Source organism: Myodes glareolus, chromosome 18, assembly GCF_982192425.1.
Source record: "Myodes glareolus chromosome 18, mMyoGla1.1, whole genome shotgun sequence".
Classification (NCBI taxonomy): domain Eukaryota; kingdom Metazoa; phylum Chordata; class Mammalia; order Rodentia; family Cricetidae; genus Myodes; species Myodes glareolus.
This window is the reverse complement of record NC_142043.1, coordinates 66,890,950-66,918,139: the sequence shown is the minus strand read 5'-3', so window position 1 is coordinate 66,918,139 and position 27,190 is coordinate 66,890,950. Positions and strand designations below refer to the sequence as shown.

General features: G+C 51.8%; 1 protein-coding gene and 1 pseudogene across 1 annotated transcript; one reads left to right on the top strand and one right to left on the bottom strand.

Moving 5' to 3' along the window:
- The first annotated feature begins 1,396 nt into the window (after positions 1–1,396).
- Def6 (DEF6 guanine nucleotide exchange factor) lies at positions 1,397–26,451 on the top strand. Its single transcript, XM_087898387.1, has 11 exons — positions 1,397–1,549; positions 9,626–9,766; positions 10,295–10,480; positions 11,860–12,096; positions 12,936–13,082; positions 19,723–19,831; positions 19,947–20,245; positions 21,879–22,045; positions 22,137–22,335; positions 24,642–24,732; positions 24,892–26,451. The coding sequence occupies exons 1-11, from the start codon at positions 1,454–1,456 to the stop codon at positions 25,110–25,112; spliced, it is 1,893 nt and encodes a 630-aa protein (XP_087754513.1). The 5' UTR covers positions 1,397–1,453; the 3' UTR covers positions 25,113–26,451.
- On the bottom strand, positions 14,895–19,731 carry LOC148119192 (PHD finger protein 23 pseudogene; annotated as a pseudogene).
- Positions 26,452–27,190: the final 739 nt, after the last annotated feature.

The following is a 27,190-nucleotide window of genomic DNA, read 5'->3' as shown; positions in this document are numbered from 1 at the left end:
CAGGTGTGACTCTGCATGCTTGGACTGGAAGAATTCTGGGTCTCCTGTCTTTCTGACATTGAATGGAGCCTGAGACCTTCCTTTCCCAGCCACCACAGAGCCCCAGGCGAGGTTCCTGAGGTCCTAATGCTGTTACTGTAGTGCTGACATCCTAACCCTGTTACCAGTTAGGGGCAGGACATCTAAGCCCATGCCGTGGGGTTTCAGAAGTATACATGACCCTACTGAAGAGTGAGCTGGAATGCCCGAGCAGCCATAACAGGGAGATGCCGAGGGACCTCGTGGAGAGCAGCTATAGGGCTGACCGCAGCTGTGTGGGAATGCTGGAGGAACTGAGGGTGCCTCCTCTGTCTCTACTATGATGCTCTAATGGGCCCCCAGCCCCTTCCTGAGTGGACCCAGAATACTGAGAACTACCTGTACCCTCTCCTGGGTCCCTAGGAAGCTCATATTCACCCTTTGTTTTGTTGGGGTCTTTTATAAGTTTGTTTCTGAGACAGAGTTGTGCTTCTTAGCCTGGGTGGTCCCAGACTTATCCCTGACTTTCAGACCTCCAAGCGAGGGGCGATAGTGTGTGTCTCCCATAACCTGCTTCCCATTTGCTCCAACACCAGTCCTGTGGGAGTGAGAGGCTGAGGCTGGGCATGCTCCCTGGGGGTGGGATGTCCCAGAATTAGCCTCAGCCAGGCTTTGTTGAAATCTGATGGCCTCCACGAGATGGGTTCATCCCAGTCTGAGAGGCCTCTGCATCTAAGGAAGTGGAGGCCTTAGTGAAGAGGGCCTACCCCTGCCTGCCCCTGCCTGCCCCTGCCTGCCCCTGCCTGCCCCTGCCTGCCCCTGCCTGCCCCTGCCAGGACCTCAGAGGTGAGCCCTGCTGTCACACATACAGACTCTGGTGTCTTCAAAGCCACTAGGTGCAAAGTGTCCAGTGTTCTGAGTTTCTTTAGAGTCTGAGTGCGAAGTTGCCCCGTCCTGGTGAGGGGCCTGCTTCCGCTCTTTTTCCAGGTGGGTTTCTTCTGCTTGGATAGAGCACCTCATTGAGATCCTTCTGGGGGCCCTAAAAGGAAAGTCCTGCCCCAAGCCTGTTGTGTCCTTTGTGCCCAGTCTGTCGCCTGGGAGGTAGGGCCTTGGCATCTTACTGGTTGGCGTAGACTTGACTCCTGACCCTGTCTACCTCCAAGTCAGGGTGGCCTTGAAGTACCACTGGGAGCCTGGGAGGGTTCTGGGGCAAGAAAACCTGTGCTAAAGGAGCCAGGCCAGGCAAAGGAGGGCTCTCTGGCTCTGGGACATTAGTCCTAGTCCCCTGCCAGCCCTGGAAGCCGGAGGGAGCAGGCAGGTGGAGCTCTTGTTCCGCTCTGCACCAGGGCCTCTCTGCGGTCTGCAGCCGTTTGCATTTCCTGAAACCGGATCTTGGTGTCAGAGCCGCCCCTGGGCCGGGGCGGGCGCCTCAGCCATGGCCCTGCGCAAGGAGCTGCTCAAGTCCATCTGGTACGCCTTCACCGCCCTGGACGTGGAGAAGAGCGGCAAGGTCTCCAAGTCCCAGCTCAAGGTGAGGGGCATCCTGGGGGCTTAGGAGAGGCTCACTCGCCACCTCGGTTCCCATCCGCCGGGAGTCAGACAGGGAAGCCTTTGCTACTCGGCGGGCCGGCACCTTGCCACCCAGCAGCCCTGGGTGGAGTGCTGGCCCAGGGGAGGTAACAGAGCCAACCTAGCTCAGTAGTTGCTTCCCAGAGGCTCCCAGGCACGTGTCACCAGTGCTGCTGTCCAGAACCATGTACTCTGACTGGAGAGTAGAGGTGGCACCATGGGCTTCTGAGATTCGGTAACCTGCCCTCTTCTCAGGCTTCTTGTGGACTCCCCAGAGTCATGCTTGGACTCGCACCCTGCTCCTCCCTGTGGCTTCCTCGTGGCTTTGAAGAAAAACAGTTAGTTAGTGTTGCCAGTCACTTCCTTTGGAGCAGAGAGCCTCCTCCATTTGCAGAGCAAGCCGGCAGCCACTGAAACAGTAGTGTGGGCCAGCTAAGGGGTCATGGCCAAAGTCTCCCCTGTGTTGCTACACAGCTCACCGACCAGCTCCACCTACCAGCACAGGCACACAGCAGGTTGGGAAATTTGCCTTATGCCTTGAGACTTGAGGCTGAGAGTTGGGGTAAGCCAGGCCCAGGAAAACCCCATCAGTGGCCACCCCTGTCGTCTTAAAACTATACGGTCTGGACAGTTCAGAGGAGACGAAGGAGCTCTCTTCCTGGGTAGGCGTCTTCTTCCTGGGGGAGAAATTAAGGCCTCAGCTGCTCGAGTCCTGGCATGCTGGGGAAAGCGTCAGAGCAACTCAGCTCTCAGACCCTGCCTAGGGATCCACTCATTCTTTGTAAATAATACTCCATCTAGTGGAAACCTGGGAGGCAAACGGACAGCGTGGGCATGTCCCCTCCACCTCGACCCTCGTGTTGTTCAAGCTGGGTCCTGTGAACTCAGGTGCACCACTTAGTTCTGTCCTGGTCTATCCCTTAGCTGGATTTGTGGGCATCTATTGACTAATGGTCTACTTCCCCAGGAAGGAGAGTCCAAAGCCACCTCAGGTCCCCTAGGGAGGCAGGTTAATCCTTCCATCTTGAGTAAATCCAGCTCATATTGTGTGGTTGAGTTCTGCCATGAAAGGAAATTAGACCATCTGAGCAGCACCGATCCTGCCAAAACTATCCCACACCCACCTTCATTGCCCCCCCTCTTTTGAGACAAGGTTTCTCTTTGTCACAGCCCTATCTGTCCTGGAACTCGCTCTGTAGCCTCAGTTTCCATCTCTGCAAAATGGATCTAATCTTTCACAATATTCTGGAGAGCAGTGTGCTGGACTTTCCTTTCTTGTTTGTTTGTTTGTTTAGACAGGGTTTCTTTGTGGTTTTGGAGCCTGTCCTGGAACTAGTTCTTATAGACCAGGCTGACCTCAAACTCAGAGATCCACCTGCCTCTGCTTCCTGAATGCTGGGATTAAAGGCCTGAGCCACCACTTGGCCCACCCTATCTTTTGGGTACCCTGCCACATGACTTCTTGCTCCCAAGATACTGCATGTTCCATCTGTGACCTGTGACCCCTCTCCAGGCTCTCTCTGTGCCTTAGGCACAGAGGTTACAGCCCTTGAGCAGCCCCCATTCTCTGGTGCTCTTGCCAGGAAGCGCTCCCATCTAGAACCCCTCTGTGTTAGCATCTGACTGGCCCCATTCCCGCCCCCAACCTCCATAGGCTGGGTGTTTCTGGGGAAGAGTCTGAGAGTGTGCACGGTTGAACTGTCACAGCTCGAATCGCGCAAGGGACACCGTGAACGTCCCACCTGCATGACAGGAAGCTCGCCCACTCTCAAGCTAACACCGACACTCTTGGGCCGTGTGGAGGTGAGGCAGAAACGGCAGGGTCCCTGCCGAGGAGGAGAGGGCTTCTTCCAGGCCCACAGTGGTAGACGCTGGACCGGGAGGAAGTAGTGATGGTGCTGGAGGTGGGGGCAGAGGCAGAGAAGTAATAGAGAAGTGGTCAGAAGGCAGAGGAAGAAGCCGAGGCAGCAGATACACCAGCGAGGTACACTCTGTCTTCTGTAAACATGGGGATGAAGGAAGGTCCTGGGCTTAGCTGTTCATCCTAGTACGGTTTCTAGCCTCTGTGTCCTCTGAGGGGGCAAGTGGGAGGCTGCACCAGCCCAAGCCTCGCTATGGCTGTGAGTCGCCTCTTCTCCCCCAAAGATGCTCATAGAGGCTATAGAGGGCTGCCTTGTCTAGCCTGGGTACATCCCGCTGAGGCCAGAGGAGGAGGAGGAGGAGGAGGAGGGGCAGAGCAAAGCCCAAGGGACTGGTGTGGCGGCACACACCTATGACCCTAGCACTCAGGGTTGAAGCAGGACACCCTAGAAGGTCTCAAAAAAAAAAAAAAAAAGAAGCAAACAAGCCCAAAAGGAGGAGAGTGATTTTGTCTTGTTGTCCCTGAGAACAGAAGGCAGGTGGGGAAGGGAATGACTTCTTCTGTGAATCCTCTCTTATTTATCTGTATATTTAAATCTTATGTCTGTATGTGTGTGGGCCACAGTGCATGTGGAGGTCAGAGGACAACTTGGGGAGCTGGGTCCCCTTCCGCCAGGCATTGAGCTCAGGTTGTCCTGGGGCAAGCTCCTTTATCTCCTGAGCCTTACCATAATATCTTGCCTTAAATCCCAGCACTCAGGGTAGCCCAGGCTGGCCTCAAATTCACAGAAGTCCTTCTGCCTCTGCCTCCTCCCAGTGCTGGTGTATGCTACCAAGCCTGGCTGTGCCTTAAAACAATGACATGGAACCCACACAGAGGTCACACCTGTGATCCTGGCACTCTTGCTAAGGCAAGAGGATTGCTGAGAATCTGAGGTCAGCCTGGGTTACAATGTGAGTTCCTATCTCCAAAAGCCAAACCAAACAAATAAAAAGGAAAACGAGTCAAAAAAGAGTAGTCTGGCTGGGCAGTGGTGGCGCACGCCTTTAATCCCAGCACTTGGGAGGCAGAGGCAGGTGGATCTCTGTGAGTTCAAGGCCAGCCTGGTCTATAGAGATAGTTCCAGGAAAGGCTCCAAAGCTACACAGAGACACTCTGTCTCAAAAAACAGAGGAGTAGTCTGTGTGGGAGAGACGGCTCCTGCTTTGTGATCTCATTGCCCGCTGCCTTTACGGCTTCTACTGTGTGCACCTCTGACCTCTGTCAGACAGGGTCCCGGGATCTGAAGGCTGGGGGCTACAGAGTCAACCCTTCTGATTTCTCGTGCTCAGTGTAGACAGGATAGCCAACCTCTCCCTGGACCCAGGGTCCCCAGGGAGAAGGGGTCCCCCCCCACACACACACCAATAGTGGAAACACACAGAATCTTCTAGGCCCAGGCTGCTCACCCGAGTTCAGGGACTGAGGGGTCAGTGGGGATTGTAGATGTCATCGGAGTCCAGATGACAGCGTATGGAAAATACAGACACCTAGACCCCACCCCTGGAAACTCTGAGTCAGTAGGTCAGGGCGGGGCAGGCCTTTCAGTTTCAGCTACTCCAGTGGAGACCCAAAGGGACCTCCGAGCTAGACTTTGGGCAAGACACTTCCTCCCGAGCCTCCATTTCCTAACCTGTGAATGGAGGCTGAGAGTCCCTACTTACCTCGGAGGCTCTGTTCATCACTGCCCCACCCCTGCCACTTCCTCTCCTGCCTGATCCCACCCCTCACCCCACCCCAGGCGTCGGAACGGCTTGCAGTCTGAGGTTAGCGTCTCTGTGTGGAGGACCCTAAGTGTCTAGAACCCTGAGTACCACAGCATCCTGACAACTGACAGCCCAGCCGTGGGCTCTGCAGATTCAGTCACCAAAAGGCACAGATGAGGACCCCAGCTGTGCATGTGGCCGCAGGGGAAGGGAACAGGCCTGGAGATACAGCTCAGCTGAGGGCGCTTGCCTAGTGTGCATGGGGCCCCCGGTTAGGTCTGCAGCACTACCTAAACAGGGAATGTAATCTTGGCACTACGGTGGGAGAAGCAGGAGGATCAGAAGATCAAGGTCATACAGGATGAGTTTAAGGTCAGCCCAGAGTACCTGAGACCCTGTCTCAAAAAAAAAACAAAACAAAATAGGAATGGGCTGGAGAGATGGCTCAGGGGTTGAGAGCACTGGCTGCTCTTGTAGAGGACCCACATGGTGGCTCACAATTCTCTGTAATTCCAGTTCCGTAAACAGGCAAGATGGTGTAACCTGGAATCCCAGCCCCAGGAAACTGAGGTAGAAGGGTTGGAAGGCCAGCCCAGGGTGCAGAATGGGACCCTGTCTCAAATGTTCCTTCCAATTTCTTGTCATAAAGGCAGTCTATGTTCCAGACTTACACAACACACACTGACAGGTTGTTGGGTGAAGGCACCTACTGCCAACCCTGATGGTCCCGGTTTGATTCCCGGCACCCACCTTTGGAAGGAGACTTGACTCCCTGTAAGTTGTTCTCCGCGCTCCACACAGGAGCTGTTAAAATAACAGAGATGTGAAGAACAAGGCGCAGCACTCACCACTGTTATTACCCTGCCCGGTTATTAAGTCTCTCCATGGAAGAGTCTTGTGCCTCCCTGTTTGTGTGTTTCTGGGTGTCACCCATTCCTTAAGGACAAGAACCACTAGGCCAAACCCTTTCCCTAGAGCTCAGCTGGATCCAAGTCGAATGTCTCAGTGACTCCTGAGACCTGTGAGGTGTGCACTCCACACACATGTAAATAAATAAAAAAATGGACCAGGTCCTGCCAGCACACACTTTAACCCCAGCACTCGGGAGGCAGAGGCTCAAGGCCAGTCTGAGCTACAGAGAGAAACCCTGTCTCCAAAATTCTCTCTCTCTCTCTCTCTCTCTCTCTCTCTCTCTCTCTCTCTCTCTCTCTCTCCTTAGGGGTGACTTAGCAGTTAAGAGGACTAGCTGCTCTTCCAGGGGAATAGGGTTTGGTTCTTGGAACCTACACGGTGCCACACAACTAACTCCAGTACCGGGGAATCTGGCGCCCCCTTCTGGCCTCCTTGGGCACAGCATTTACATCAGATGCACAGACACACATTCATCATGCAATACACCCATGCACACAAAATGAAATTGTTTTTAAATCCTTTTATTTTTGATTTTCTTTTTTACTTTAAAAAGGGATTTAAGACCTAGAGATGCCTACGTTGTTACAAGCTCACACTAGTCTTGCAGGAGACCCGAGCATCCTAGCATCCACGTCAGAGTGCTCACAGCCTGTAACTCCAGCTCCAGAATACCGATGTCCTCCTCTGGCCTCCGAGAGCACCCACACTTGTGATCACATACCTACACGTAGGCACACACACACACACACACACCCCACATAATTAAGCGTAAAATAGGTCTTCATTAAATGAAAAGAAAATATAAAACAAAAAATGCTGAGTTAAAGCTCACATCCAATTTAAATTTAAAAGATTAAATTTTTGGTGGTGGTGGTAGTGTGTGTGTGTGTGTGTGTGTGTGTGTGTGTGTCTTCATGAGCATGGGTACCCTCGGGGGCCAGCAGATGATATCAGACCTCCTGAATTACAGGCAGTTGTGAGCTGCCTGCTGCGGATGTTGTGAACTGAGCTCAGGGCCTCTGGAGGGCAGCAAGCAAGTGTGCTTAACCACTGAGCCCTCCCTCCAGCTCACCTCCAACTTTAGGTTTATAGATTGCGGACACCACAAAGATAACTAGTGTAGCTAGTTATGGCAGCACGCACCTGGTTTCCCTGAATTCCCGGCATTGGGACGCAGACGCAGAAGGAACACGTTCAAGGTTATCTTTGGTTCGGTAGTGAGTTCAAGGCCAGCCTTGGCTACGTGAGATGAAGATGGATGACTAATTCACATCTGGTGGTAGGGTTTTGTTTTTGTGGGGGTTTTTTTTGTTTGCTTGTTTTTTGTTTTTGAGACAGGGTTTCTCTGTATAACAGTCCTGGTTATCCTAGAACTTGCTCTGTAGACCAGGCTGGCCTCAAACTCACGGAGAGCCGCCTGCCTCTGCAACATCCCAAGTGCTGGGATTAAAGGTGTGCACCACCACCGTCTGGCTAGTGGTGGGTTATTAAAGCCCCCGTTTTCCCACTTTCCTCAGTATTTGCTCTTACCATCTTTCTCACCTTTGACAAATAGATTAAAAAGGTGCCCTTTTCACCCTGGACAGGAGTTCACACTCACCGTGTGCAGACCTGAACCTGGCTCTCCACCTCTGTCACCTTACACCACATGGCCCATAGCAGCGGTATCCCTTTTTATTGAAAACAAAGTCAAAGCTCCGATCTGATTGTAAAAGGGTTTATCCAGGACCCTACAAGCAGGAAGTGAAGGCCCCTGGCTCCCCATGCGCCAGCTCTCACGGAGAGTAGCCCTTTGCCTGGGCTTTGCAGTGTCTCCTAAGGAGGATCCTTGAGAAGAGACATGGCAGAGGGGAATAAGACAGACGCTCGGGCAGATACTGCCACTTTAGATAGTCTGTGGGTGTCCTGCACTGGCACTGGACTTTCAAATTCTAGACCTTGAGCAATGGCACCTTAGACTGGACCATAAATCATTACTCAGATGTCAGTGACTTGGATAGACCCATGCATGGTGTAAGGGAAAATGATACTGACTAGCTCTCACAGCCAGACTTCCAGAAGTGAGGCCGGGAGAGCGGCTCAGTGGTGGAATGCCTAACATCTGCAAAGTCCTAGGGTCATCCCTAGCACAGTAAAGCACACGCACACACTCATGCACCTGCACACACAAATACATGAACACATCAATATTTTATTTATTTGGTCTCGTGTAGCCCAGGCTAGCCTCCAACTTCCGATCCTCCTACCTCTACTTAATTGCTAGGGTTACATGTATGCGCACCATGCTCATGGTACATTTAAATTCTTCTTCTGTAATTAAGAAAGCAATTTTGGGCTGAAAAGATGATCTAGTGGGTAAAGGTATTTATTGACAAGCCTGAAAACATCTCCCACGTGGTACAAGGAAAGAACTGGACCCTTAAAGTTGCCCTCTGACCTCCACATGGACACCAGGGCTTAAGCACTGCCCTGGCCACACTTAATGGATAAATGTAATACTTGTTAAATCACTTTATGCAGTGGCTGGGACATAGGGAGTGGCAGGCATAAAGCAGTGGTTTACCCCCGCCCCCCGAGACAGAGTCTCACTGTGTGTCTGTGCCTGACCTGAAACTCTATGTAGACCAGGATGGCCTGGAACTCACAGAGGTTCACCTGCATCTGCCCCCTGAACGCAGGGATTAAGGTTCTGCCGAATTATGCTCCACCCAATAAGTGGTTGCTTTTAAGTCATCACACTGCCTGTGATTAAGCAGTGTAACAATTTCCCCAAAGCAACCTTCCCCCTTCTCTTCACTTTACCAAATCTTCTTGTTCAAACTTCAGCTCCTTTGTTTTAGCATCATAAATCTGATCAGCATGCCTGCCCCACACGTACCATCCTGCCCCATGGCTACCATTGCTCTTATTCCTCACCTCATGAACCATTTCTCACGAGCATTCTTTGAACCATCCCTAGCTCCCACACCTGCTCATTAGGGACCTCCCCAGATCGGACTCACCGCAGTGCGAATGGCAGCCTGAATACTGAGTCTGTGATTAGAAGTGATCAAGTCAAGGGTTTTGCCCCAGAACGGCCTCCTGCCTCCCTGCAGATAGCCTAGAATTTGTGGGAAGCCCCTGGGCTTTGGAATCTTGCCACACAAGCTTGGAATCCCAAGTTCCCATTCACTCCCCTACTGAGAGACCAGGAACTTCTGAGTCCCAGATTATAGAAAGAAGCTTCCAAGTCATAATTAAATAATAGGAGAGGGTGTCTTTTCCCGGGTTTGAATCGCAGCTCTGCTGATGAGTAGGACCTGAAGATTTCTTCACCTGGCGCCTGGGGACATGGAGCGTCACTATATGGGGGTGATACGAATGAAGGGAAGTATGGAGTGTGCTCTTGTGTGTCGGAGTGGATGGTGCCCGAAGAGAACTTAGTCAGAGCAGGGTGGGGATGAACGGACAGGCCAATGGAATCAGTCCTTTGGTCAAGGCCTGACTGGGTGCAGGAAAGTAAACTGTCTCTCTGTCCAAGGTGCTGTCCCACAACCTGTACACGGTCCTGCACATCCCCCATGACCCCGTGGCCCTGGAGGAGCACTTCCGGGATGACGACGATGGTCCTGTGTCCAGTCAAGGTTACATGCCCTACCTCAACAAGTACATCCTCGACAAGGTGGGGCACGCCCCTTCCCTAGGACCCCAATACCTAGCTTTCTACTCCGGCTCTCCACTCCCACTTCTGTCCACACTGCCCATCCTCGCTCCTCCATCTCCACTCCCCTCCTCACTCACCTGTCCACACTGCCCATCCTCGCTCCTCCATCTCCACTCCCCTCCTCACTCACCTGTACCCCGTTGCCCATCCTCTGTCTTAGCTTCCGCACCCCGTCAAAGCCCCCCTAACCTGCACCCCACTCGTCTCATCTGTCACCCCCTGTGTAGGTTCTCCTCGGCTGTCCTGCCCCCTAGGGTTCCCCTCCTTTCTCCCTTGGCTGAGGAACTAGCTTTACTAGTTTACTAGTAAAGTTTACTAGCTAGTTTACTAGTTTACTAGTTTGCCAGGGGAGGAAGTGGAGATATTGGTGAAGTGCCTGAGCCAGTTTGAGTTCAGGCTTGGGCTTGGCAGGCGAGTAGGGCGAGGCTTACGGATGGAGCGGGGATGAGGGACGATGCAGCTGGCTAACTGCGGACCTCGTGACAGGTGGAGGAGGGGGCTTTCGTTAAAGAGCACTTTGATGAGCTGTGTTGGACGCTGACGGCCAAGAAGAACTACCGAGCAGATAGCAATGGAAACAGCCTGCTCTCCAATCAGGATGCCTTCCGTCTCTGGTGCCTCTTCAACTTCCTGTCTGAGGACAAGTACCCACTGATCATGGTTCCCGATGAGGTGAGGGTGATGTCAGATCCAGGGATTGAGTCACTCAGGGCCAAGCCCCTGGTAAAGCTGTGAAGGAAAACAGGTTGTCTATGCGCCTTCCCAATCCCCTTTCTCCATGACCCTTAGCCCCACCTGACTGCCTCTGAATACAGAGAAAGAACTATCAACATCGTGTCCCTCAGCCACCTTCTAAGAGAAGCCAAACTACATTTGCATCTGGGTTCTCTGAGGAGGAAAGTGAGCCACAAATGTTTACGTTCTGCAGCAGTACAAATGGGCAGCACACTGATGAGAGCATTCAGATGGAACAGCGGGATTCTTGGGCGCCGTGTAATCTAGGAAGGTGCTTTGTTAGGGGAAGTGGGCGGGGTGTTCTCGCAGACAGGAAGTAACTCTGGTTAGCAAGGTGGACAGCCAAGTCTGGCCTTGGCCTCAGAGGGTTTCTTTTCTCTTAACTGGTGAGCCAGACAGACTCCAAAGATGTAGGGCATGCTGGGGGATGAGGCTTGGAGTCTGGACCCTGCCTTCTTAGTTCTGGGGGATCGCTGAGATCTGAACTAAGGCCTTCTACCAAACCGCCACTGGAGACCCAGAGTAAAATCCCTAAAGAGTCTTTCAAGACGGCTGGGGCCAGTGTGGACTCTTACCAGGTCCCTGCCAGTCGGGGCAAGGTGGCCCCTCAGAGAGTAGGAAGGCTCTCTCTGCAGTGAGAACAAACCGCAGCAGGATGTACCCCAACCACCACTTCCTGTGCCTCTGCCTTAGGTTTCCTGTCCCTGCCCTGCTTACCCCCCCCCCCCGCCCTAATTCCATTGCTATCCCCCAAGGGAAGGACCTCAAGGACTGGGGACTGGCTTCAGGATCACAAACCCAAGCACTGGCTGCCTCCCACTTGCCCTGTGACTTGAAGGAAGTTGCTTTCCACCTTGGCCCTTCCTTCCTTGTTTGTCATAGGCAAAGTTGAGAGTGTTGAGGAGGAGTTCTTTTTTTTTTTTTTTTTTTTTTTTTGGTTTTGGTTTTGGTTTTGGTTTTGGTTTTTTGAGACAGGTTTCTTTGTGTAGCTCCCTCTAGCAGTCCTGAAACTCGCTCAGTAGATCACGCTGGCCTTGAACTCACAGACCTTTGCCTGCCTCTGCCTCCCGAGTGCTGGGATTAAAGGTGTGGCACCACCGCGCTGCACATGGCCCTACTTTTATTTTATGGCGGAAAGGAGGTGGACTTAGCACGGGGGGAAGAGGGAGGCTGACCGAGGCATGCCTAGGGTTCTAGGTCCCCTCTCAAATCTCTCCCCTGTTTCCACCTGTATGTGGCCTTCCCACGCCCTTGTCCTTGGTCCAGGCTCCTCTGGAGGCGCTGCTGACGTCACCTGGCCTCCCTCTCCCTTCCAGGTTGAGTATCTGCTAAAGAAGCTCCTGGGCAGCATGAGTCTGGAGATAGGCTTGGGCGAGCTGGACGAACTGCTGGCCCAGGAGGCTCAAGCAGTTCAGACCTCTGGGGGTCTCAGCGTCTGGCAGTTCCTAGAGCTCTTCAACTCTGGCCGCTGCCTGCGGGGTGTGGGTCGGGACTCCCTCAGCATGGCCATTCAAGAAGTCTACCAGGAGCTCATCCAAGATGTCCTGAAACAGGTCAGTCTGAGAGGATCGTTTGGAGAGGGTGATGGAGACTTGAGGACCACCAGGAGGGAGGGTGATGGAGACCTAGAGGACCATCAGCAGGGGGTGATGGAGACTTAGAGGACCATTGGGAGGGGGTGATGGATGCCTAGAGGACCATGGAGGGGGGTGATGGCAACCTAGAGAATCATCAGGAGGGGGTGATGGATTCCTAGAGGATCATCAGGAGGGGGTGATGGAGACCTAGAGGATCATCAGGAGGGGTGATAGAGACCTAGAGGACCATCGGGAGGGAGTGATAGAGACCTAGAGGACCATCAGCAGGGGGTGATGGAGACCTAGAGGATCATCAGGAGAGGGTGATGGATTCCTAGAGGATCATCAGGAGGGGGTGATGGAGACCTAGAGGATCATCAGGAGGGGTGATAGAGACCTAGAGGACCATTGGGAGGGGGTGATGGAGACCTAGAGGATCATCGGGAGGGGGTGATGGATTCCTAGAGGATCATCAGGAGGGGGTGATGGAGACCTAGAGGACCATCGGGAGGGGATGATGGAGACCTAGAGAACCATTGGGAGGGGGTGATGGAGACCTAGAGGACCATTGGGAGGGGGTGATGGAGACCTAGAGGATCATCAGGAGGGGGTGATGGATTCCTAGAGGATCATCAGGAGGGGGTGATGGAGACCTAGAGGACCATCGGGAGGGGATGATGGAGACCTAGAGAACCATTGGGAGGGGGTGATGGAGACCTAGAGGACCATTGGGAGGGGGTGATGGAGACCTAGAGGACCATTGGGAGGGGGTGATGGATACCTAGGAGGCCTCTCTTACTTGCCTCTGTCTGCAGGGCTATCTGTGGAAGCGAGGGCACCTGAGGAGAAACTGGGCAGAGCGCTGGTTCCAGCTGCAGCCCAGCTGCCTCTGCTACTTTGGGAGTGAAGAATGCAAGGAGAAAAGAGGCACCATTCCACTGGATGCTCAGTGCTGTGTGGAGGTGAGGGCGCAGTGGGTGGACAAGGGGTCGGGAGCAAGGGTGGAGGGAAGAGAAACCTCACTGGGATGGTTCCACTTAGATTAGGTTGGTACAGCTCAGACACACCTGGCTGCCTTGAAGCCATTCTCGTCCACGTCAGCACTTCTTTTCCTTTTGTAGTGTGAGTGGTCAAACCTGGCGTCTCGCTAGGCAGGTGTTCCGCCATACCAGCCCTGTGTCAGCCCCATAAAACCACCGACCAGGCGCGGAAGTCATTGGTGGATTATTAAACCCCGATAGAGATGACTCAGATCTACACTCCACAGCAAGCCTTCCAGTTTCTTTTTTCCCTTTGAGACAGGGCTTCTTCTAGTCTAGCATGGCCTTGAACTTATTTACGTAGTCAAGACAGACCTTGAATTCCTAGTCCTCTTGCTTCTCTACTTCTCAAATACTGGGATCATTCGTGTGTGTGTGTGTGTGTGTGTGTGTGTGTGTGTGTGTGTGCACGTGTTCTTGTGGGTACATGTGCACATTTGTTTGTAGGTGTACATGCACCTATATATGGAAACCAAAGTTTAAACTAGGGTGACATTATCTAAGACCTATGCACTTTGTTGTTTGTTTGTGTTGCACTCACATGTGCATGGGCACACAGAGGCTAGAAGTCATCCTTTGATGTCATCTACCTGAGTTTTTGAGATGCAGTCCTGTAGTGTGCTTTCCCAGGGCCACCAATCAGCTCCCAAGTGAAGATGAGTGCTCGGGCTTATTCTGTCCCAGCAGCTCTGATAACTTAATTCAATCTGTTCCTTTCCGCCTGTGTTTTGCCTTGGGGCTCTTTATCTTTCTTTCATTCTGTATGTCCTACTTTTCGTGCTTCTGTGTCTGGCTGGCAGCTGCCTGGCTGGTTGGCCCCGGGCATCTCCCTGTCTTCCCTAGTTCTCTCCTCTCAAGCCTAGATTCTTCCTCTTACTTATTCTCCCTGCCCACCATCCTGCCTATCCCTCTGCTGCCTAGCTATTGGCCATTTAGCTTTTAGACCAATCAGCTGCCTTAGGCAGGCAAAGTAACACATCTTTACATCATTAAGCAAATGCAACATAAGCAAATGTAACACATCTGTACATAGTTAAAGTGATATTCCACCCTGGAGTCCCTCACTCTGAAACCTGGGGTGCACTGGTTCAGCAAGGCTGGTGGGCCAGAGAAACCCAGGGTCTCTCCTCCCTCTGCCTCCTGGCACTGGGATTATGACGTGCATCGTCACGCCTGGCTTTTAACCCTGCGCTTGGCTAGGACTCAGGAGCTCAGGCCTATGCAGCCAGCACTTTGCTGAACTACCTCCCGGCTCTCCCAACCTCGTTTTGTTTGCTTGTTAAGACCGCACGTTAGTGGCTCGGGTCTGTCACCTAGGGCAAGTATCGAGCTCTGCACTGCCTGTCTCCACCTCCTCGGTGCCAGTAGAAGAGCACGTCCCGTCATTCACACCCAGCTTCCTACATGGGTGCTAGGATTGAATGGAAGCCTTTTATAGTTGGGAATGTCATGCAGCTTGTCTCGATCATATCTACCCCCCATTCCCACCCAACTTTGTATCACTTTTTCTTCCTTTTCTTCCCCAGGGGCAGGGTGGGGTTTGTTTTTTTTTTGTTGTTGTTGTTTTTGTTTTGTTTTTTGTTTGTTTTGTTTTTTAAGACGGAGTTTTTCTATATCTTTGGATCCTGTCCTGGAACTCACTTTGTAGACCAGGCTGGCCTCGAACTCACAGAGATTCACTTGTCTCTGCCTCCCGAGTACTGGGATTAAAATCATACGCCACCACCACCTGGCTCATATCACTTTTTTCTTTATTTTTTTTATTTTATTTTACTTTTTTGTAAAACACAAGAGCCCATTCTGCTTTATTTACAACACACTGGCTGTCTGTACAAGCAGCCAGCCAATATTATTAAAAATGATTCTAGTGATAATTGATACCTTTTGCTTTCCTCCCCCACTCCACCAGGTATGGTGCTCTGCCTTTGAGCAACCACCATGCTCAAACATAGGGAGTCCAAAATTAAAAATACAGCAGGTGTGGAAGAAAGTAAATAGGAGGGAGAGAGAGGAAGCCATGAGGGGAGTGTTATATTCACACTACAGATTATAGACAACTGTCCCGTTACAGCCCCATCTGAGCCCTGGCCCAGAATGAATGTGGAAAGGGTGGCCAGTTCACCCGACAGATTTTGTCTACAGACCCAGCCTCCCCTGACCCAACTGTAATGGGTCTAATTCAGGTTCATGGAGCAGGAGGGACAGAGAAGACACTCAAACAAGTCTCCCTCGGGAATTCCAGCCTTGAAGAGGCTGAAGACCCTGAGGCTCAGTTCCCAAGTGATGTCAAAGTTCCAGCCTCCAAGAGTGATGTCAGGGTTCTCCCGATTCGGGAAGACCCCCAAACTGCCGGGCCTCTGGATGAAGTTCCGTGTAATTCTGGCAACAGAAGAAGTCAGGAACATTGGGCTTCTTAATCTTAGCCCAAGAGAGGTGGATCCATGTCCTACACAGGCTGTACTCAATCACCGGCTGCCCAGCAAAGGGCTTTCTGCAGTAACATGTGATCAGATCCCACGACTCACCGCTTCTCACCCGATTCCACCATGATGTCCTCATCCCTGACCCGCATCTCACCTTTACTGGAGCTGGCATCTCCGTCTTGGCTTGTTTCTGTGCTGCCCACTTCCTTGCCTTCACTGTCAGTAGGGAGAGCACCTTCAGGGTGTCCTGTAACAGGGGGCCTGGGGACTCCAGGGGGTGTTGGAGCACAGGGACTGGGACTTCACCACTGTCCTCTCTTCTTCATTCTCCTCCTCTTCCTCCTCCTCTTCAGAGTCTGTATCCCTGGGAGGTGCCCTAGAGGGGCCAGGAGGTGGGAATCTATCCCCACGATCTGCCTATTTCAACTTCCACTTCTTGCTCTTCTTGATTCGAGACTGTTGTTCCCCATCCCCAGGAGCCGGTCGAGGCCTCCGAAGCACCCCAAAGCCAGCCCCACTTCCTAGTCCCAACTTTCTGTTCTTTCGGTCCTTCTTTCGAGGCTGAGAAAGGTCCCGCTGGAAGGTGGCACAGGGGTGAGAGCAACAGGTCCGGGAGGGATGCGTCAGGGGTGTGGGAGACAGCGGAAATGACACCTTGGGTCCTTCCAGATCAGAGTCCTTGAGCTTCATCTTCTCAAGCACTGTGGCGCTGTCAGGGACCTCTTGGCTAGGAGGGGTGTAACCCACATAAGCCAAGACAAAACTGCAGAATTCGTTGAAATACTCAATTGTTCTCTGCAGTTCCTCTGGTGGCTGAGTCTCTGGCTTAAGAGTCGGAGGTGGATCTTTGGAACTGGGCTTCACCATAGCTTCCAGCATTGCCTCCTCCCCTCCCGGTCCGGCGACCCTCTCCTCTAAGCCAGGACTCCCGGCGCTGCCTTAGGTGCTCCATGTTCCTATGGCCTCACTCCACCGAAGTGTCTGCCTTGGTGCGGTTGAGACTCCAGTCCGCTACCGCCACCCGCCTCCACTCTCTGCTACCACTGCCTCCCACACTCTCTTTCTTAATCTTTCAAGATGATTTGTGCTGCCCAAATATTCCTGGATTCTGGAGAGCAGTTGGCTTACCAAGGGCTACACTCTCAGAGAAAATCGACGCTTCATTTCCCAGCAAACAGTTGCCATTAGCTTGGCTGCTTGTGGTGGGATAGTGTGCCCACCTCCCCTGTCCCTGCTGGGATTTGCTTCAGCTTGGGCTTGTAACAGGTTTTGTCCATGGTGTGAGCTGCCCTGCCATGTCCAGAAGATAATGTGTCCCTTCCAGCCATCAGCTGCCTCAGGCTCTCACACTCTCTTCCAAAACGATCCCTGAACCTTGGGAGGGAGTTTGCAGTATGCCCGCCCCCTTTAGGGCTGAGTATTGTGCAATCTCTTACTTGACCGGTTGTACATCACTGTGTTTACCACCATCTACCATGCACAGAAGCTTCTCAATTAAGGGATGAGAGATGCGTTGGCCTTGGGGACCAGTGATGCAGCACTGGGAGTTAGTGTAACACCCTGCCCTTCGGCGGCATCAATTGTAGTGGCTTCTCCTCTAGGGCCTGTCTAGTCATAGGTAGCTAAATAATGGTGTCAGTATGGATTTCTGAAGCATGATTAATAAAAACTCGGAGACAGAAATTGGGGTTCAACCTGAAGGTCAGAAAAGCAAAACAGCCAGCCATTGGCTCTTACCTCAACCTCAGTCTGAAACGGCATTTCTGCCTCCAGGAAACCTCAGAATGAGACTGTCTGAGAGCCGTCTCCTCTAATTTTATAATCCTCCCTAGGGCTGAGATTAAGGGTGTGCACCACTACCGCCTGGTGTCTATGACAAGCTGGTGTGGCTGCTGGGATTAATTTAAAGGTGTGTGTTATTGTTGCCTGGTCTCTAAGGCTGGTCAGTGTGACTGTTTTATTTTTCTGGTCCTCAGGCAAGCTTTATTTATTAAGATACAGATGAAATACTACTACAGGTTTCATCCTGTGACGTGGGACTCTGATCTGATCAGAAAGCGGTTGGTTGTTCCCATGATGGTCATGACGCTATTGTGTCATGTAAAGACAGTGGGCGTGTATTCAGGCCAGTCATTATTGTAGCCTGTAGCATGATTGAGGACAGCTTTTCTCCGCTATCATGAACCTTCCAGCACTGTGGAAGCCAGCCAGTAGAGAGAAATCTTCTAAGTTCACACTGGCTTGGTTTTTGTCATGTTCTGAGACTCAAGCCTTAGCAACAGGGCCTCTCTGTCAGGATCTGAAGTACAATCTCCATAGCCTGTGATGCTTGGGGATCTATGGGACCTCAGGGGCCAGCAACTCCAAAAGTGACTCACACCTGGCACTGGGTTTCTGAATATTTATTTTTCTGTTTAATTTTATGTGTCTGTGTACCTGAGTGTGTGTCTGTGCACTGTATGTGTTCAGGAACCTGGGCGGTAAGAAGAGTCAGGGCTACTGGAACTAGAGTTAATGATAGCTGTGAGCTGCCATGTGAGTGCTGGGACCAAAGCCAGATCCTCTGCATGAGCAGTCAGCAAGCACTCCTAACTGCTGAACCACCGCTCCAGCCCCTGGCACGGGACATATTTCTATTGGATATGTATTCATTTCTCTTTGGCCCATACTTATATAGGAGTAGAATTGCTGGAACATATAACAATTCTAACTTTTGAGGAAATGCAAATTTTTTTCAACAGTTGTATCATCTGATACACTCATCAATGGGATCTAAGTATTACAGCTTCTCTATATCTTCGTTTATTACATTTTTTAATATAATGTCTATATCTTTGTTTTTACATTACACTAAAGATTTGTTAAGGGCTTCCAGCATTCGGGAGATTGAGGCAGGGAAGACTGGAGGTAGAGGTCAACCTGGGCTACATATCAAAACCTTGTCTCAAGAAAAAATAATCAATTACCTCTCGTAGACCAGACCGGCCTCTCAGGGCTGGGATTAAAAGCAAGCGCCACCACCGCCTGGCTGGCTGTATACACTTTTGTTACATAAGTAAACAAGTGTTGAACAAGCCACCAGACATCTCAGAACCAGTTTCTTTCTCTGTGAAGTGATGCCTGACAGGAATATATGACCACAGATAAATGTTGTATAGAAAACACCAGTGCAGGGGTTGGAGAGGTAGCTCAGTGGTTAAGAACACTGGCTGCCCTTCCGGAGGACCCAGGTTCAATTCCCAGCAACCCCATGGCAGTTTACGACTGTAGTAACTCCAGTTCCAGGGGATCTAACACCTTCACACAGACACACAAGCAGGAAACACCAATGCACATAAAATAAAGATAAATAAGTCATCAAAAATGTTAAAACAAACAAACCCCATCAGTGCAGGGCTGGGTATGTTGTGGTGCACATCTTTAATCCTAGCCCTTGGGAAATAGAGGAGCTACCTGAGTTCAAAGCCAGTCAAGGCCAGCCTGGTCTACATAGTGAATTACAGAACAATTAAGACTATAATGTGAGACCCTGTCTCAAAAAACAAAAAAGAAAGAAAACACCACTGTAAACACCTTTAATCCAAGCACTCGGGAGGCAGAGCAGGCAGATGTCTGTGAGTTCGAGGCCAGCCTAGTCTAAAGAGTGAGTTCCAGGACAGGCTCCAAAGCTACACAGAGAGACCCTGTCTCGACCCCCCCCCTCAAAAAAAAACCCACTACTGTAGATAACTGTTATTTTCCACAGAACATAAGTTTAGTGGAGGTAAAAACCTCAGACACACCCCTGTACCATTATTCTCCCCAAACCCTTGAAGAACAGGTGACATTTGAGAGACTAGCTGGAAAGCAGCAGTTGCAGGCGGTGAGGACTTGGGCACATGTTTAAGCGTGTTCTATATACTAAACCTTGTGGAGAGATATCAAGATATCAAGATGAAAATGGTGCCAGCTAACCTTCAGAGAACAAAAACTAGCCCCATAACTAACCATCCACCACCCCAGACCATACATACTCCCCTCAGGGTGGGGAAGGTCCCAGAGAAGAGGTCAGTGTGTGTGGGGGTTGTCTAGAGCTAAGGCAGATATGGTCCCCATCTCAGTGAAGTCATCTGACCCGGGGCCATCTACCCCTTTCCTAGGTGCTTCAGGACCGCGAAGGAAAGCGCTGCATGTTTTGTGTGAAGACGGCTAGCCGCACCTACGAGATGAGCGCCTCAGACACGCGCCAGCGCCAGGAGTGGACGGCCGGTGAGTGCGGGTCTGGGTCTAGCTGGGCCTCGGTCACTTCATCCGAGCGACCCTTGGAGGCCCTTGGCCGCGGTGGCCTAGGCCCCGGCTGACTCCGTCCCGCTCAACCCCATAGCCATCCAGACCGCGATCAGGCTGCAGGCGGAAGGGAAGACGTCGCTGCATAAGGACCTGAAGCAGAAGCGACGGGAGCAGCGGGAGCAGCGCGAGCGGCGCCGGGCAGCCAAGGAGGAGGAGCTGCTGCGACTGCAGCAGCTACAGGAGGAGAAGGAGAGGAAACTGCAGGAGCTGGAGCTATTGCAGGAGGCGCAACGGCAGGCCGAGCGGCTGCTGCAGGAGGAGGAGGAGCGCCGTCGCAGTCAGCATCGGGAGCTGCAGCAGGCTCTGGAAGGCCAGCTGCGGGAGGCGGAGCAGGTGAGGCTGTCCAGAGGGCGGGGCTTGGACCGGGGGCGGAGCCTCTGGGAGGGATTCGGGTGGGGCGGGGTCATGACGGAAGAGTGACAGGAAGAGGGCCAGGGCTGGGCCTACGTACAGGGCGTAGCCTATGGTCTGGAGGATGCTATGGGAGGAGCCTAGAGAGGGTGGAGCCCGTATGCTGATGGTCGAACGGAGTGAAGTTGAATTATCCCGTAGGCGGGGCCTGGATAAAGGGTGGTTCCCGTAGGGTGGAGAATGTTGTGGGCGTGGCCCAATGGGTGTTGGGGGAGGGGCCGTAATGGGGGTAGAGCCTATGGCAAACCACTGGTATAGAATGGGACCTAGCTCAGAAATCTTTTCTGGGGTCAGGACTTGGGCCGAAAAAGCTGCTTAAGACCTAGTGATTGTAAATGGTTTGGAATGAAGTCAATCTAGACTTGAACCACGTTTTAACAAAACCAGTTTGGGGACTATAGGTTGGGATTAGTAGGTAGGACATACGAAGGCAGAGTAGACACACAGAAACAATTGAATTTATAATTTGAGAAAACTCGGTTCTAGACCATCGAGCTGGTTCAGCGGGTAATGTCGCTTCCCGCACAAACCTAGTATCCTGAATTCTATTCCTGGAACCCCCTAAAGATAGGCAGAGGAAACCGGCTCCACAAAGCTGTCCTCTGACGGCCATAGGCGTGTTGTGGCATGTGTGCTCATTACGCCTCCACCGAAAGAGCTGTAAGAACGCAGCACGTGCTAAGTCTCCCTGTATCACCAACTAGAACTCTGTTCATGGAGCTAGGCCAAGGATTCGGTGAAGAAATACTTGTAAGAAGTTCAATAAAGCCAGGCAGGGTGTCTCAGGCCTCTAATCTCAGCGCGAAGAGGTGGAGGCAGGAAGCTCAAGAGTTCAAGGTCATTCTTGCTACCTAGAGAGTCTAAGGCCAGTCTGGACCTCCTGAGACCCTGTCTCAAGGAACCAAGTGGGGTTGGAGTGATGGCCCCGCAGTTAAGAGCACTGGCTGCTTTTTCAGAGGACCCAACTTGGGCTCCCAGCACCCACATGGCAGCTCAAAACCAGCCAGCGAATCCCACACCCTCTTCTGGCCTCTGTGGGCACTGTCCACACGTAGTGCACAGACAGATATGCAGCTAAAACACCCATGCACATGAATAAAAACTTTTAAATAATAAAAAAATTCAATATCTTTTGGTTGTCCTAATAACTGCAGTCCCTGGCACCCACCATAATATTATAATTGTTATGGTAGGAGTTAGGAAGGGATTATCATAATTTAATATGTTGTTTTATTGTAATATATCATATTATGATGTTTAATTACATATAATTATAATTGGTGCTGTTTTGTGAGGTGCTGGCTAGCAAACACAGGGCCGTGGGCATACTAGGCAAGCCCTCTGCTGCTGAACTACAGCCCCAGCAAACGCCTAATTATTATTTCTAAGGCCAGTGGAAGGAAAGAATAATTTGAGGCATCAGGCTCTTGGACAGGTCAAATCAGGAAACCCCAACTAAAAATCCTCCAATACAAACAGCCAGGCAAAGCCCAGGAGAGGCAGTAGCCTGTCTGTCTCCTCCGGTGTCCCACTGACCGGCTCTGCGCTCCCACAGGCCCGGGCATCTATGCAGGCTGAGATGGAGCTGAAGAAGGAAGAGGCGGCCCGGCAGCGGCAGCGCATCGCCGAGCTGGAGGAGATGCAGGAGCGGCTGCAGGAAGCCCTGCAACTGGAGGTGAAAGCTAGGAGGGATGAGGAGGCCGTGCGCCTCGCCCAGACCAGGTAACCGCCCGAGGACGGGGTCCCTTTCCCGCCAGCGCCTGAGCGCCCCCCTCCACGCCCCGCTCTGAGAGGTTCCTGTGCGCTCCTGCAGACTACTGGAGGAAGAGGAGGAGAAGCTAAAGCAGCTGATGCATCTGAAGGAGGAGCAGGAACGCTACATCGAGCGAGCGCAGCAGGAGAAGGAGGAGATGCAGCAGGAGATGGCGCTGCAGAGCCGTTCCCTGCAGCAAGCCCAGCAGCAGCTGGAGGAGGTGCGGCTGAACCGGCAGAGGGCGGACGAGGACGTGGAGGTGAGACACCCGCGGGAACCGGGAGAAACTGGGGTAGCCAGTGTGTCATTTCGCCTGCCCCAGAACCAAGCTACCTTGCTTTACACTTGCATTATTACCAGCTGGCTGTGTTACCGCCTACAGATTGCTTAACTTCTCTGAGTCTGAAACTCTGGGAAAGGAAACAGATAAGTCCTGTTACCACAATGAAACAAGCTAATACGTGGTATTTAGTATGTAAATACAGAACGCACCTGTGACTGTATTTGCCAATAGTATAATTAACCTGAGCAGAATTTCCCCTCCTCCTCTTCTAAGCCCTAGATTTGTAGACACTCCTTGAAGCTTGAATCCCTGTAGATAAGGGTTCTAGCTTTTTTTAAGCTTTTAAAGTTTTTTTATTTCCTTTTATGTGTGTGGTTGCTTTTTCTGCATGTATGTCTGTGTACCGTGCGCAAGCAGCACCCACGGTGTCCAGAAAGTGGTAGTACTGGACCCCCTGGGACTGGAGTTACAGGCACTTGTGAGCTACTCTGTGGGTGTCCCACCCTGGTCCTCTAAGGGCCATCTCTCCAGCCTGGCGTGCACAAAGCCCCCGGTTCACTCCCCAGCACTGTTTGTATCAGGCACTGAGGCTGTAATCTCAGCACTCAAGAGTTGGACAAGGGTTAAGAGCACCTGGCTGCTCTTCCAGAGGACCCAGATTCAATTCCCAGCACCCACATGGCAGCTCACAGCTGTCCAGTTTGAGGGGATCTGACACCTTCACTCCAATGCACATAAAATAAAGCTAGATAAAATTTTAGAAGCAAACAAACAAAAACTAGCAAACAAACAAACAAAAAAGAGTTGGACAGAGAAGGATCAGAAGTTCACGGTCATCACCGCCTGCATAGTGAGTCTGAACACACAAGACCTTGTCTCATAAAAGGAAATTAAATAAATACATTTTAAACAAGCTTTTGCTGGGTTTTAGTGCTAGGCCTTTAGATCCTATCACTCAGGAGATAGAGGCAAGTGTATCTCTGTTGAGTTCTAGGCCAGCCTGGTCTACAGAGAGTTCAGGCCTGCCAGAGCTACCCAGAGAGAACATGTGCTGCTCTTCCGGAGCACCCGAGCTCAGTTCCCAGCACCCACATCAGTGGGCTCCCAGCCGTCTGTGGCTGCGGCTCCAGTGAGATCCAACTCCTCGGGCCTCCGTGGGCACCTGCACTGCTGTGTATATTTATACCCAGACACAATATAATAATTTTTTTTTAAGACAGGGTTTCTCTGTGTAGCTTTGGATCTTGTCCTGGAACTCACCCTATAGACCAGGCTGACCTCAAACTCACAGAGATCTACCTTCCTCTGCCTCCTGAACGCTGCGATTAAAGGCATGTGCCACCACCACCTGGTGACATACATAATTTAAAATAATAAATATAAATCTTAAAAGAGCTTTATTTAATTTTTTCTGGCTGACACAGTCATTGCAAAAACAATGCCGACTGGAGAGTTAGCCCAGTGGTGAAGAGGACCCAGGTTTAGTCGCTAGCACCCTGGGTCACAGCCAACTACAACAACACAAAATGGACAACACAGGAAGGGTGGGCCTGCCCACTCACCCTGCTTAGGGCTCTGAATTCTGGCTCAGAGACTCTCCCATGAGGCCCTAGAGAATTTGTTAAACAATGGTTTGATATCCAGTGTATGTCCCTGGGTTTGTTGTTTAACCTGTTTCAAATTTGTCTGTGTTAGCTTCTGCTCAGGAAGTTAAATAAAATAGGAAATGCGCTTAGCATGTCTTAGCAGCTCGGTAAATGAAAATGATGATCGCTGAACTTGGGAGGATGCGAGTGCCCTGAAGTTGGAGGCAGACTCTGACTTTCTGTGAACATGTGTGGGCTTTGTTTTTTAAAGATTTGTTTCTTTTATGTGATGTGTATGTGCACAGCCTGCATGCAAGTGTCCTTGGAGACTAGAAGAAGGAACTGGAGTTCGTGGACCTTGAGTTACAGATGAGCTGCGTGTGGGTTCTGGGAAGCAGACCTGGGTCCTCTGTATGAGCAGCAAGTGTTTTTACCACTGAGCCATCTCTCTAGCTCCCTTCGCCCACCGTTTTTGATACAGGATCTCACATCTCTAATTTGCTATGTAGTCCAGGCCATGACCTCCTCCTTCCTTTACATCCCAAGTACATATTCCAAGCATGCACCACCATGGCTGGCCCTACGTGAGTTTCCCAGGGAGATGATGAGGTGCTGCAGTCAGATTCTCAGGGGGTCTGAACCTGACCCGCCACCGCGGATGGCCGTTCTGACCCTTTCCCACCACCTGCTCCACAGGCCGCCCAGAGGAAGTTGCGCCAGGCCAGCACCAACGTGAAACACTGGAATGTCCAGATGAACAGGCTCATGCGTCCGATTGAGCCAGGAGGTGAGCCTTCCCTTCTTGGGGTGGAGTAAGGGAGTCTTCCAGGTCTCCCGGGCCACAAAGGTGGAAAAAGTCAAAGGTCTCCCCTCTCCCAGAGCTAAGGCAAGACCCTCACTTCTCCCATTTCAACTCGCTTTTTCCTTCTACCTCTCTCTCTGCCAGATAAGCGTCCGACCACCAGCAGCTCCTTCACTGGCTTCCAGCCCCCTCCCCTCGCTCGCCGGGACTCCTCTCTAAAGCGGCTGACCCGCTGGGGTTCCCAAGGCAACAGAACCCTTTCAGCCAACAGCAGTGAACAGAAGTCCCTCAATGGTGGGGACGAGACTCCCATCTTGGCTTCTGCCTCTCAGGAAGATAAACTGGACTCGGCACCAGAAAACTAGCCTCTGATGACCCTTGTTCTCCTGACGCTGTGTCTACCAGGACCTGGCTACAGCGGGCTGTGGGTGACTCCAGCCTCTGCATAAGGTCCTGGGGCTACGGGCCCAGGTCTGCTGACCAGAAGTCGGTCCAAGATAGGATGTCTTGCCATTCTCACCAGGCCCAGACTGTTGAGGCTGTCTGGGGTGTTCATGATCAAGAATATGGTTCTGTGCTTCAACCTCCAGGACCCTGTGACCAGGGCTGGGAAAGAAACTAGACAATTAAGACAAAGGTCATCTGTCCCCAAAGGTCATCTGCCCTCTGAGACCCCTCCAGACTACCACCAAGTCATGGAGGCATACTTCCAAATAAAACTGCTCCCATCTGCCCCCTGCTCCTGCCCCTCCCTCCTTCATTCCCTCCCTCCCTCCCTCAAGTTCAAGTTCAAGGTCCCAGAGGCAGCAGGTGTGGTGAGGTGGTTGGTAGTGTGAACTGTGGGTTGGACCTGGCTCTGCCGCTTTGCACTCCCCGTGCTGCTCAATGGAGATGTTCACAGTCCCGATGGAAAGGGCCTGCGGAGCACGGACTCATGCTGACCATCCTGAGTCTTGTCTGAAGTGTTTATTGAGCATCTGTTGCCTACCTGGAGGCCACCTATATTACTCCATTCCCATAGCAACCGTAAGAGCTGGGTTACTGTTACTGTGATTGCATTACTGGTGGTGCAGGCAGATCGGGCCATTTGTCTGAAGCCTTTCAGACTCGCTTTGCGCCCCGTATCTCTGAACATGGACCTTGTTCCCTCAGACTCTGCCAAGCTTGCTCCCGTTTTCATACCCCTCACTGCGAGCCCAGGAAGTTCACCAGGGCCGCTCTCCCGTGGGTGCCTGTGCCTCTCTCCAGGATGCTCTAAATCTAGATTGCTGTCTCCTCCCTCGTGTGTTGAATGCTTGTCCCCAGCTCGGAGCACTATTTTGGGGAGACTGTGGAGCCTGGAGCAGGTAGGACTTACCTGGGAAGTAGGTCACTCTGAGGCCAGCTTTGGTTCCTCTGTGTTCTCTGCTCGCTGTGTTGCCAGGATGTAAACAGCCTCTCAGGGTCATCCACCGAACTACTTCGCCATGCTGCCCCCGCCACAATGGAGTGAGCCCTCCCAATCCTAAGCAAAAAACAAAAAAACAAAAAAAAACAAAAAACTTCCTTCCCTTTGGTTGTTTGTGCCGGACGCTGTCGTGTGATACAGAATACTAAGCCCTCCTTTCCCATCCCCATAGCTGCGGAGAGTGAACTGTGGGCTCCTCCATTTGGCCCCATGTTTAATAAATCCACACTAGTGGTGCTACTGCTGGTGGTCACTCATGCTGGTCTCTGTCAGCTCCTAATTAAATAAGAGCTCCGCTGGGATTTCCTTCCAATCCTGCTGCCTGGATGGCATTTCCAAAATGCAGGTGCGATCTTGACTCTCTTTTCCAGCCTCTCTGCGCTGTCCAGAAGGGATTGTTGTGTTTGAGACAAGGTCTCTCTCATAGCTCAGGATGGCCGTCAACTCAGCATGCCCCGGCCTAAACCGTGGTAGGCACAGCCACACTTAGCTATGTCCAAGGGCTAATTTAATTAGTGCATGAGTGTGTGTGTGTGTGCGCATGTGTGTGTGTGTGTGTGTACGCACACACACGTGCCATGGTGAATGTGTAGAGGTCAGAGGACAACTTTTAGGTGTCAGGTCTCTCCTTCTAACCCAGGCATCAAACTCACATCATCAAGCTTGGCAGATGTACCTCTACCTGCCGAGCCATCATCCTGGACCTGTGTTGTGAGTTCTGACCTGTCAAGTTTGCTTGCTCCCTTCCTTGTGGGAAATGAGGGCTGTGGTAATCCACCCAGGAAGACCTGCTACAATTTTGCCTCAGGGATCTAGCTTCAGCTTCCCCCTTCCTCTGGGTCTCCTCGTGGTTTTCCTTTCTCAGTGTTTGTAACTAAATGTTAGAGTTCTTCAGTGCGATCCCCAGTACCTGGCCCAGGACTCGCTTCTGAGAAACTGTCTAACAAACATGTATTAAATGGATGTCATGCACAACTTAAATGGGTGTGGCACAGT